Below are 13,210 nucleotides of genomic sequence, written 5' to 3' on the forward strand. Positions count from 1 at the left end.
TATGCTTTCTCATGCCAAATATTCAGGAGAATTTGAATCTTTTCTTAGCTGTTAAAGGCCATCATTGTGTGTGTCCATGTGTTTGTATCATAGTGATGTCCTTCCAGGTCTTCAGAGTCCCCATATGTTCATGCTTACTCCTTAGATCGTTATTAGCTCATGAATCTCATTCTACATGCATCTCATGCTTATAGGCTGTATGCATGCTTTCACCCCAACATCCACTTATTGTATTTAGTGTTACTATATTCCAGGCTCTGCTCTTAGCGCTGGATCATAAGTCTTCATGGCTCTCCCAAGGCCAGGCTCTGATTCTTTCCCTCCCATCTATCTCCTCTGCCTGCCTTTGCAGCTACTCCCTGAGCTTCAGTTACTCCTCCCTCTGATGTGAATAGCCCGGCCTCCAGTACCACTTGCCTTGTCTTCAATTTGATGGGGATCTAGAAAGCTCATGATAAATTTGTAGAACTTTTGCCTAAAATGAGAGTAAATAAAGCCTAGATGCCGTTTCATAAGCAAAACACAAATGGGATGGTTGATGTCTTGGTTAAGAAGAAATGTGTAGATGATTGCCAGTGTGTCCCCTTGGGCACAGTCTCCAGACCCTCTAACAGATCCTGTGTTTCTCAACTATTCAACAAGAGAAGAGGGTGGCCCCGTCTCAGCAGACTGCTGTAGGACTTACTTACTTCCCTGGCACAGCACAGATGTCTGTTTGCTTATTTAGCACGTATGCTTTGTGATGACTATTTTTGCCCCTTAGAGACCTGTGCTCGTGCTAATTTTTTAGGAAAGTCCTGAAGAGTCAATTCTAAGGTCATGGCTATATTGAGCCTGGCCTGTGACTTCCTCAGGGGGGGTTCAGGGCAAGGCCACTTTCCTCTGATGGCTCTGTTAGGGTTTAACTTCATCATAATGCTCACTGAATGATCTCTTTGAACAAGTGGCTCTACACTCTGAGCTTCACTCACAGGATCATCATGACGTACTTAGTGGGGATCTGGCACATAGTGGGTCCAGAAACAGGATATATTAAATGTTAACCAGAATGGTGTGAATGAGTTAGACATCACTGATAAAAGTAAAACGTTCATTAAAAGACTTGACATAAGAAATGATAAATTACATCAGCAAAAATAATATTGTCCACTCCCCATTATGCTTTGAACGTATGCACCTATGATGTATCAAGTTCACAGCTTACTCAGTGATACACCCAACCATGTGACTCCTTTTGTAATTTAATAAGGCTGGACCTGTTGAACTTCTCGTGCCAACGAAAATACTCTGTCTCCTGCTTGCCCATAGCTACCAGCAAATTCTCCCAGGCTGCCCTTTCATTAAGGCCTGAAGGAAGAGCAAACTCAGTGAAATCTGGAAGCCATTTACGCTGATTGATTAGTGAGTTTTGACATCTCCCAGTCTCATTTAAGTTGCATTGTCTTAAGTGGCTCCACGTCAAAAAGAGAAAAAAATTAATGTCACTGCCAGAGGAACCTAACACATAAACAGAGGGTAATATGAAAGCAAGTCTTTCATCCAGTTCTGTAGCCTTAACATATGGTCTGCTATAGAAATGTTTAAAATTCATGCCATGAACAGCTAATTAAAAGTATCAAATACTTTCTCATTTCCTTTCTTCGCATCAGTAAATCTTTCCAGAGAAAGACAGGGCTCACAAGCCTGACGGCCCCCAGGAGCCAGGCAAGGTACACGAGGGAATGTTGCAAGTGGATCCACGAGAACAAGGTGACACATGACCGCTAAACACAAGCCCTTTTGAGGGACGACGGTAAGGAGCGGTGCGGACCCTGGCAAGCAGGAAGTACTGCTGTAGAGGGCAGATCTCCACACTCCATAATAAAAGTGAAAACCACTAAGATTCAGGTTCAGCTCATTTTGAAGATTAACATGATTCTACTTTTTTGTTTACTTTTTACATTGATGAAATCTATTCTTTGATTAGGTCATACAGATATTAGTGTGTTCTGTTCGCTCTCATCCTCCAGCCACCTACCCCTAAATCTCCCCTCTGCTCCACGGATCCCCTTCTCGGGCCTTTTTGTTTTGTTTCCCACCCCCACTGATTTTAACCAGGACCACGTGTGTGGTCACAGGTTTGGAACCATCCACCGGAGTCTGGTGGACTCACCTTTTAAGTATACAACTGAAGACATTGACTATCCCAGAATCCATCATTTGCCAATAATTCATTAGGGCCTTATGAGCCCCGCCCCAATCCATGATTGGCTGTTGACAGACCCAATCTCAGCAGGCCTAGAGCAAACAACTTCAGCTGCTGTGAGATCCTTTTTGCAAGAGCTTTGCAATGCCCTGAAGATAGTATTTCTCAGTCCCTCTTCCTTGGGGCTCATCCACATGTTCTGCTCCCTCTTCCACAGTGTCACCTGAGCCATAGAAGGGGTGATAAAATGTCCTGCTTAGGGATGAGCATTTGTCTACCGTTTTTTCTAAGCATGTTGAGCAGCTATGAGCGTCTGCATTCACCCACATTTACTGGAAAGAGAAGCTTCTCTTATGAAGGATGAGAGCTGCATTTGTCTATGGGTATAAACAATATTTTTATTGCAGATCGGTACCATGTCAGTGTTGCTAAACAACAGTAATGAGTTCTTCCCAAGGGCCTATGGCCTTTTTACCATGGGTTTTTAGCTGGATTTACAGCACCAGGAATGTCTTCCCTCCTATAGAGCAGGTCTCCAATCCAATCCGAGAGCAGTTGGTGATGCCCATCATCGTCATGCCCCCTTACATCAGTGGGCATTTCTTGTCCTGTGGGTTGGCCTTGTAGTTTGTGTTTGTAACTAGGTGATGGCATTGATACCTGACTTTAAAAAGTCAACATAGAAATACTTGAGAGGCAACATATGGCCCAAGGATGGCCTACGTGTACCCTTTGCTAAGTCATCCTCTGGCTTTGAAGTCATGGCAGACATTTGAGTGTCACAGCCAAACCACACATATTCAGATGTTTACTTCATCTTCTCAGGCATCTGAGAGGTAGCTACTATGGATAGAGAAAACTGAGGTCTTCTATTTGTCCAGCTGTCATTGGGCAGAACTGAGATTTTTGACCCAGATATATGGCATAAAGAGTCTAGTCTTATTCACATTGTGATCATTTCTCTGACAATAACATAATTTAGGCAATTTTAGGCATTTTTCTACATGTAGGACAAGAAGTGGTCTTTTGATTCACATGTGTTTCTTTTGTCCTATATATCTCAAACCAAATACTCCTTGAGCCCCAACTACATATAAAACCCCATTTTATGTACTATACCACATTTGATTTTATCTTCATTAATCTAATGTGTGGAATATGATTTTAGAATGAGAGTAATACTGTTGAAATGGCTTCATCTGGAAATGCATTCATTTGCAAACAGCTTGGCATGTTATTCACAAATATAAACATTTACAAAAAAAATCAGGCATCATTTGATGCTGCTGCCATGATGATTCATTGGCACAGGGGAAGCACTACATGGTGAGAGGTGCCAAAGCTGCTTGACACATTTCAGTGGAGTTCATTACACACATGAAACGGAACCAATTTTACTCCACAGTGACTTTGACATTTACAGAAAAATGAAATGGGGGTTTAGAAATGAAGACTTCAAGTGAAATCCCTACCAAATATTTTCTGATGGTGCTGTCCTCGTGTCGACCACTTCCAGAAGGTCCTCCATGTCCAATAGATGCGTTTTTAGTCACAGCAGATGGCAACCCATTCAACCCAGTTTGTGGAGTGATTAAAAGAATTAATCTTAAACAAACTTAATTGGCTATTAAACTCTTTTTTTTATGTGTTTGTTTAGCACCACAGTTTAATTCATCCTGGTATATGTTCTACTTCCTTAACTAGCTAGATTGTAATGTACTAAGCAACACCCTGGCCCCAGTGCACCAAAGTGGGACTGGAGAACATGTTCAGAGGAGGCAGAAAGAATGCAAGAGCTAGCATATGAGGAGGTGCGCAGCAAAATGACGTCATCCAGATGTGACACAGCAGCTGTACTCATGCATTCGCTGCAGCTGTGGTTATCTGCACAGGACCTGCACAAGCCTAGGCCTGTCTCCCACTTCATGATGAACAGGGGAGGGCCCATGAGATCACTCCCCTCCCTAAGGAACCATTGATAGTGACAGTTAAGGATGTCATAACACACACACAGTGGTGTAGCCCTTGTCCCACTAAATAACCTCTCACTCACACTTGGGCAGGCGAGAGACTCTTAATTCAAGTCAGTGAATCGCACAGAAAAAAAGGCATTAAAGTAGGAGGGGGTTATTGGGAGAAGATGGGTTTTAACAGGACAGGGAGAGGGATGAGCGGGAATGAGAGGCAAAAACAACTAAATTTGTTATATTAATGTATGAAACTGCCCAAATGATAATTGTAAAAAGAATGTCATACTCCTGGAGTGCAACGGGGGCAGGAACAAAGTGAAGTAGTTATAAACAACCAGCTGTTTTCTGCTTCATTAATTATAAAGTGGAAAAGCAAAGGTAATGATGGCAGACAGGCTAAAAAGCTATGCTCATGACTGAGATGACTTAGTGTAGATTTTTAAAGCAACGTTTTCTGTGGGTAGCCTCAAGCAAAATATTGTGCTACCATACAGATACAGGTATTCAACATCATTTATCTGAAGAAATAATTTCATCATCAATTTTTTCAATTCTTTTACTATGGCCAGTGCTTAAAGAAAGTTCATAGCATTGCTTTACTGAATGTGCTTTCAATACCCAACTAAAGACCCCCACATACAAAACAATGGATGTGATGGTTTCATTTGTAAACTAGACAGAGTGTAGAAACATTATCCTGATTAGAATTAATCACCAACACTAGGGCAGATAAATGTATGCCAAGTCTGAACTTTAAAGCATTAGTGTAATTATATCGCTTTCGATATATCTAATATTATTTGTCTGTAAATAGTGTAATGGAATCAGCATCAAAACCAGATAATACAGTCAAGTCGTTCAAACTGTTAGCAAACACAAGTCACCGGAGAAGCAATTCAATCAATGGAGACATTTTCTAATTAGCATATTAATGATTTGTGAATGAAAGGTGATTCCAAAGTGCCCCAGGAAACTTGAAGACCTTGTATTTCTCCTTCTCACTCTACATATCCAATGAAACGTTTTTATATTATTAAAGTCTGAAATCTAAAGGAACTGCTTTGCTAATCAATGGAGAACATCAACTCAGGTTCTGGATTAGTCATTCATATTGGAAATTGGTAGAACCTGAATTAATGAATCCAACTTTCTAATTGGCATATATGAGTAAAACGTGGGCTTGATTAAGTAGTCTTTATTTTTAATGATGTGTTTATTTTACATGCATTGGTGTTTTGTCTGCATGTATGTCTGTGTGAGAATGTCAGATCTCCTGGAACTGGAGCTACAGACAGTTGTGAGCTGCCATGTGGGTGGTAGGAATGAACCTAGGTCCCCTGGAAGCGTAGACAGTGCTCTTAATGACTGAGCCATCTCTCCAGCCCCTTTAACTAAGCATTCTTGTGATAACTAAAGTTGTTATTGTCTTCTGGGCAAATACAGTCTCCGTATATGCAATTACTAACGTTATGGGGGGTCTCACCCTACTATACATAAACATCTTAATTGCCTTCTGCATATCACTAACATAAAACTTCTACGAGATTCAAACTGTTTCTCTGGATTAAGCACTTTCACAAACCAACTTTCAGAGATTACAATTGCCTTTAAGAAAAAAGCAAGTTTGCTCCCAAAAGAAAATCCAAAGGAGAGTCGGGGTCTTCGTAAGCTACCATTCGACTGTGATTAGACGCTTCAATTTGAGTGTTTATGGCGTTGTTTATGCGCCTGGCTGATTTGCTCTTGATGCCAACAGGCATGCAAGGAGGGGGAAGGGTGGCGCACTGGTACAGCCTCAACCTCCCCCTCCCACCATCTATCTTCTGGCTCTTTCCTGATTGAGCACCGTGCCCACAATTTTAAAATCCAGCATGAGTGCATGCCCTCCGTTCTTCGTCTTTCCAGCTGACTTCGGGAGACTACAGGGTGAGCCTCACATCCGTTAGTGTTTGCCCCGTGCTTCTCTCCTGTCTCCACTGCTCAGGGATGCCCAGCTCCCCACACTCCTGGAAGTTCTCATGGTTCCCAGCACTTCTTTGCCCGACTCCCTGACCTTCAACATCTGGAACCCCAGAGAGGGGGTTGCTGTCATTATCGCTGTTAGACAGTAAAAGACATGTGTTTGGAGTATGTTCAATTGTTTCCCACTTCATAATTTTGGATTAGGCAAAGTCTAAAATGTAAATAGCAATTGTCCTAGTTATATCAACTTCTTATCTAACACTACAATGAGAATCGTGTCAGCATGCTGATTACCAGGACCATTTGGACAAAGGCAAAACTAAGTGGAAGCTGGCCCTGGTATTTTTCACACCTGAATAAAGTAAAGATTTCTTTGTAATCTTAACATTGTAAGATGGACAGGAAGAAAAACACATACATTCTATGAACTACGTGTGGCTCCTTTAGGACTTTTGTCCATGTGCCCTTCTTTCAGTGAGCAGCAGCCACAGAGATAGGGGATGTCTGCTTTCCTTTTCCACACTCTTTTTTATTTTTTTTTTATTTTTTTAAATAATTTATTTACTTTTATTTCACTTGCATTGGTATTTTGCCTGCGTGTGTGTCTGTCTGTGTAAGGGTATCAGATCTTGGAGTTAGAGACAGTTTGTGAGCTGCCACGTGGGTGCTGAGAATTGAACCCGGGTCCCCTGCAAGAGCAGTCAGTGCTCTTAACCACTGAGCCATCTCTCCAGCCCCCTTTTCCACACTCTTAACTGTCAGAACTGAACTGAATGCCACACGAAAGTAAACAATTAGCAAATGGGTCTACCCCGTTCCTAAAGGGCTTCGATTCTTGAACTTTGAAAGAATCTGACTTGCTTGGAGGTGTTTTCTGGCTAATGCAAAAACAGTTAGTCCTAAGAGGGACTTGACCATCCTCAGACTCTCCCACTGTGTTATATTTGGATCTGTGGTTGCAATACAAATGGTATTAACAAGAATAATAATAGCTAGTATTTAGCAATACATTTTTAAGTGGCAGGAACCATTTCAGGTTCTTTGCACATAGTGACTCATTTACTCCTGAAACTGCCCCTCTCTGGAGTAGATACTAAAATAACCGCCCCTCTCTGGAGTAGATACTAAAATAACCCCGCCAACAAAAGGAAAAAAAAAAAAAAAAAAAAACTGTGGTCAAATGCAATTAGGCAGTTTTTCCAGATTCATAGGGATTAAATTACATAGAAATATACCCTTCTAAAAAACTAACATCAAATATGAGCAGATAGTTGTCATTCTCTTTTGCATATTGAGTTTTTCATTAGGTCTCAGCCTGTCAGATTGATACAAGAGCTGGATTATAGCAATACTAACATTACAGTGCACATGGAAACTGCTTAAATTTGCATTGCTTTAAAAGCTCATTACTAACTAAGGGAAAAAAATGAAATACTTGACATTTTGGTGTCTGTGGTATTAAAAAAGAACTAATATTTAATATTCAAGTGGCAACAGCTTGTAGAGTTTGCATACAACGCCCACAGGGATGAATTTTTCTTTAAAATGGCCTTTAGGAGTCAGCTTTCAGCAGCTGACACCTCCATTCTCTCCAGCCCTCTCTCCTGCCAGCACCACGGGGCACACACAGAGCAGAGCAGTAATTCTTCACTGCAGGATTTGTCTTCGCAAATAATGGCGAATGTGGGAAATTAAGAAAAATGTAATTTTCACCGAATCAACCTCAGCGTAATCTCTATTTCTAAAAATGAATAAGCATCTCTGGAGAGCTTTTCTCCACATGCTCTCTCAGTCCCTTCCCTGCTCCAACCAAGAAGAGGAGGAAGAATCTTCCCTGCCTAACGGATCCTCGGCCGGCCAATCCACACCTGTGCTGAGGCGAAGGCCTGAGGAGCGTACTGTGGCCTGACATTTCTCCAACTTGACTAATAGTCACAGTGCAAACTCTGTCACCTGTGGACCTTTCAACTTCCCCAGCCTGCTGTCAAGAAGATGCATAATAACCAAATAAAGGTTTGAAAATGCTGAATATGATGAAATAATTTTCCTCCCTCCCAACAGAATTGCTTTCAGTACCGTGTTAAATGTCTATAATTACTCAAGGCTGGGGTGAAGAAAACAACAACACAAAGTTAAAATCCTTGTCAGCTATATACATTTGTGTGATAGGATAGCAGGGGTCAAGTGGAAATGAAAATACTGGACCAATTACCGATGATGTTTATCTGTCTAGTTTAAAGAGGATGCTCCCACCCAAAAACCATCATGTTCTCATCACCAAGTTCTTGTAGTTATTGGTGCATTATTCAAGAAAATATTTGAATAGTGTGATAAATGTGTTATCTGTTGGATTCATTGGATTCTTTTTTTCAAGGAATGTAGGCCAGTTGTGGTGGGGCAGGACTGTAATGCCAGCACCCTTTGGAGGCCGAGGCAGAAGCAGAGTGTAGGGAGGAGATGTGGCATGTCTGACTTTAATTGCATACGCCATTGAATCAAACTGGACATCTTTGCCAAGAGTCTGGCTCCACGATTTTTTAAATAATAGGTTGCGTTCTTGAAAATTAATAATTGCCATGGAAAATAATTATCCACATTGTTTAATAGTTGACTTTTCTGAAAATTTCACAGTCAGTGGTCCTTGCTGTGATACTGGGATATGTTTAATGCATTTGTGAAAATCAAAACTATTTGAACAATTTGAGTGCTGATAATGCAAGTGAAATTTAGAGATCCAATTCAAGGATTTCCTAAGGAAGTTGAAATATTACTTATTTCTTACAAGTTTATTCTGTATGGAAGATGATCTACCATAGCTATCCTTTTGGTTTCAAATGAGAGAGTTCCCTAAGTATATCACAAACAGAAGTAAAATGATAAACAGCAAGTACTTGTTAGGTAGAAAGAGCAGATAGAAATCAAAGCATCATCAAATCAGGAACTCACAGCATCCAGCAAAGATGACTTGAGTAGCCTGATGGAGAAAACAAATGCAAGACCATCAAATCATGGTTTGTAAAATCCAGAAAAAAAAAAAAAAAGATTGGAGATGTTGAGGCAATCAGCTGGAGTTCCAATTGAGCTTTCTCTCCATGGATGAGCTTCCCATGGCTCAACGTCCAACTTCCTGTTTCCACTGTAGGCATTTTCCTGGCATGGGACAGACAATAGTCACCTCAGGTGGAAATGGCTTGCCTTTCTCTAAGACAAAATGTTTTTTGTTTTGGTTTTGGTTTTTGGTTTTTTGTTTGTTTGTTTGTTTGTTTTTGTTTTTGGGTGCAGTGAATTTTATTGATGGTGTTCAAGAGAGTAGGGCTCCCTAAGCCCCTCCTGTTGTTCTGGGGGTCTGGGATGGAAACTGTGAGGGAGATGCTCAGTATTGGGGGCTGAGATGGGGCAGTAACTGCTCAGCAGCCGAGGGTCTCTCTTGCTGTCCTTGCTGGGGTGGGTGGTCCAGGGCGGGCTTCTTACTCCTTGGAGGCCATGGAGGCCATGAGGTCCACCACCCTGTTGCTGTCGCCAAATTCATTGTCATACCAGGAAATGAGCTTCACAAAGTTGTCATTGAGAGCAATGCCAGCCCCAGCATCGAAGTTGGAAGAGTGGGGGTCACTGTTAAAGTCGCAGGAAACAACCTGGTCCTCAGTGTAGCCCAGGATGCCCTTTAGTGGGCCCTCCGACGCCTGCTTCACCACCTTCTTGATGTCGTCATACTTGGCAGGTTTCTGCAGGCGGCATGTCAGATCCAGGATGGACACATTGGGGGCTGCTTTTCTGGTTTCTTTCCTCCCTGCCACGGCGTTAAGGGAGCAGCCTATCCCCAGACAAGAGCTCTCCAGTGACATTCTGAGACAACTAAATTTCTAAAGCCCATTTCTCAATGAGCTCAGACAGCATATGACAATTTACCAACATAAAGTACATTACAGGGTTCTTAAATATAAATTCTATATATTTTTTATAGTGTAAATAGGTCTCATGGGTGGAGGGGGAAGGGAGGGTCAAGTTTGCAAAGCTTTGGGATTAAATACAAGCTTACTAACACCATTGTAAAAAAAAAATATATCACTTCAGAAACTTCCCTCTGCAAATCTGCATTTTGAAGAGATGGCGTATGGTGTTTTCCAACCTTATTTGACCCGGCTGATCCATCATAGCACATCTCTTCAGCCAAGAGTCTGCAGAGAGAGTTCTGCCTCGACTCATGCCTGGCACATCACAGGTGCTCAGTATATTCCAGTGAAATTTCAAAATGATCCACTTTCAATTGAATTTAAATTGTCTATGGTATTCTTTGCCTTGGACTTGCTCGTGGAGATAAATATGCAAATAGAATCAGAAACACAAAGTCGTTGCTTCTAACCAGATCTCAGCCCACATATTCCAAAGCAAATGAGTAGTGAAATGATCCATCGTGGTGTGTTGAACTATTACTTAAAGTCGGATTTGTAAGAGATATAAAAGGAAAAACAGAAAGAGCATTTCCTGCTGGGTATGTGCTTCCCCTTCTGCATGGCGCATCCTGTGTACCTAAAAGACTGTTTTCCTCGGTTCAAAATTGATAGCCAACTTTTTTTGTTGTTATTTTGCTATTCAAATTTCTGTGCTCCTTTTCCTGCCTATTTGCTCTAACACTGAATTTTAAGCTTCTCTAAAACCGCTTGATATGTTACTATTCTTTCCAGATACCTTCTGAGAGCCAAGCAAAGAACATTAAGGACGAAAGGAGGAATGAGCCTGGATCCAGTGCAGTGAAAAGAGACGCGCGCAGGAAGGGGGAACTCACTACCCAGAGACTCAAGAACCTGCCTTGCCATCAGCATGAGAACTTACCTGTGCTTCTTGCTGCTCTTTTGGGTCGGCCAGCCCTACTCAACTTTCTCAAGCCCATTATCTAAAAGGACTAGTGGCTTCCCAGCAAAGAAGAGGGCCCTGGAGCTCCCTGCAAACAGCAGGCATGAGCTGAGCCGTTCGAAAAGGAGTTGGATGTGGAATCAGTTCTTCCTCCTGGAGGAATACACAGGATCCGATTATCAGTATGTGGGCAAGGTAGGATTCCTTTGGGTGCTTTGACAGTCTAAGCTTAAGAGCCTGAAGAAGTTACTGCTAAGAAATAGACAGGGAGGGAGTAAACTATTCCCCAGTACAGTATGAATTGTTGCTTATCTGGTAAGACTTTTTTTCTCCTCGCTTGAGTAGTTGCGGGATGAAAGTGTAGCAAGAAGCTGAGAAATATTAGCTGTGCAACAGAGAGAGAGAATGCTCCGGTGGAAAACGAGCCGCCCACAACCATCCACAGAGGATTATCATAAATCCTTTAATTTTTTTTTTACTTTAGCTGGAAAAATGGGGTCCAGCTATTCTGTAAAGTAGGGTCTATTAAAAATAGAAATAGAGCGATTTTGCTGTGAGGAGAGCAAGTCCTTTTTCTCCCTTTGAAAGCAAACATTCTGAACCTGAGTCACTTTAACTATTTCTTACCTCTGCTTCTCCCTACACCCTTGGCTCTCAGAATGGAAGTCGCCTTTTCTGGGCCACACTCAGCCCCAGAGGTTAGCTATAGTAGTTACTATTACTGCAAGTGGGAGTGGTCGGTCTTATCCCAGATAACTGGCCAGAACTAAGCATCTTAAATTCTTAGGACGTAACTGTAGCAAGGCTGATGAAAGATTCATGTTACACAAAGGCGCTATTTCTAGGTAACTGTGTCTGCCCATGTTATTGACTAGAAAGTAGATTGAGGAGTGAGGTCCTGGAACTCACTCTGAGAGGCAGCATCCCTTCGACTGTCACGATAAGGAAGTGTCACCTACTCATGTCATCAGCCATCTCACTGAGGAAAATTTAACCTGGGCAAAGATGTAAAAGACAAGCCAGGGTAGCCAGTACATAGCTTGTAGATTCTGCATTTCATTAAGTGGTATGGATAAGAAAATAATTGTCCCACATCTCTGAAACTGAGAATGAACATAAAAATATAGATGATATAGTGCCCTTGCCTATGATTGATTTTAAAACACCTTCGTCAGGGTATCATGCAAATAGCATAAATTTTGCAGATTCCTAAGGCTGCATGTTCACATTTCAATCTGTGATCAAATATCCCTGAATAACTCTGAGCAAATATTCTCCTTAAGTATTTACCACTATCAATGAAGGAGGCTTAGGTTGAGGTAGCCAGGCAATGTTCCAGTGCAGTGAATTATTAATGTGGAATAAAGTCAGAGAGAAAATACCCAGAGACCTGGTGAACAGCAACAGTGATGCCCCAAGGATCTTGTCACCAATTTGCTTTGCAACTCACACCTGCTGGGACCAGGAGGAAAGAATGTTCCCTTGCTTGTACTTCATTTCCTCTGTGCAACTTGACGCCACCGTGTTCATAGAGTAATAGGGTTTTTTTTTTTAATCTTTAAAGCACTTTCACAATGCAAATAGCATTATTACCATAGAAGATTAAGCTTTAAAAAGCACCTTGTCAAAATGATTGAAATCCCCTCCCCTGCTTTTTTTTTTTTTTTTTTTTTCTTCCTTCCCAAATTGTGATACCATCTCATTTCGATAATACCGCAGATTCTTGACGTCCGGGATGGTAGCAGCAGCAATAGGGGAAAAAATGCACACGAATGTGTTTTACAGCTATAATTGTGATAGGGAAAACAGCCATGGAGGAAAGCTACAAGCTATGGACGTACATGGCCAAAGCTGCGTCACTCAACTGCCAGTTGCCATGACCCTGAATGGGTAAATGAGCCTTCCAGGCTTTGCTTTTTTCGCCTGGGAAGTGCGGACAGCTGAACCCCCCCCCCCCCCCCGCGCTGGAGTTCCAGGGGAGCACCAGTGAGATGGTCTCTATTGGCCAAGACAGTATGTGCTTAAAGTTTCTAAAATTGTTGGAAACCTTAATTTCCTTGCCCTACTAAGTCTATGTATAATGAAGTTGAACGTTAGGTGTTATCACATTGCAAAAAGCAAAATAAGGTCACTAGCAAATCTCAGTGGCCAAAAAAAGCGTGGCAATTAATGGTGAAATCCCTTCACAACCATGGCTTTCCCCACACTCATTGGATCTAGATGTCTATTGGCAGCAAAA

General features: G+C 41.8%; 2 protein-coding genes across 7 annotated transcripts in view; one reads left to right on the forward strand and one right to left on the reverse strand.

The window, feature by feature from the left end:
- The window catches only part of Cdh6 (cadherin 6), a 137,534-nt gene that overhangs the window by 66,207 nt on the left and 58,117 nt on the right, over positions 1-13,210 (forward strand). For 4 of the 6 annotated variants that reach the window (XM_037209376.1, XM_028884391.2, XM_028884397.2 and 1 more), the window contains one exon: positions 10,803-11,166. In XM_037209376.1, coding sequence (XP_037065271.1) covers positions 10,939-11,166 — 228 coding nt within the window. In that variant the 5' untranslated portion in view covers positions 10,803-10,938. Of the gene's footprint in view, positions 1-10,556; positions 10,610-10,802; positions 11,167-13,210 lie in introns of those variants that run through there. The other 2 variants (XM_028884396.2, XM_037209377.1) reach the window with 2 other exon arrangements.
- LOC114703558 (glyceraldehyde-3-phosphate dehydrogenase-like) lies at positions 9,387-9,962 on the reverse strand. Its single transcript, XM_037209582.1, has one exon. It carries the CDS (start codon positions 9,960-9,962, stop codon positions 9,585-9,587), a length of 378 nt encoding a protein of 125 aa, XP_037065477.1. The 3' UTR covers positions 9,387-9,584.

The sequence above is a fragment of the Peromyscus leucopus genome, chromosome 11 (assembly GCF_004664715.2).
Source record: "Peromyscus leucopus breed LL Stock chromosome 11, UCI_PerLeu_2.1, whole genome shotgun sequence".
Taxonomy (NCBI): Eukaryota; Metazoa; Chordata; class Mammalia; order Rodentia; family Cricetidae; genus Peromyscus; species Peromyscus leucopus.

Coding starts and splice junctions, on each gene's coding strand:
- LOC114703558 (XM_037209582.1), bottom strand. CDS start 9,962: ATGTCACTGGAGAGCTCTTGTCTGGGGATAGGCTGCTCCCTTAACGCC.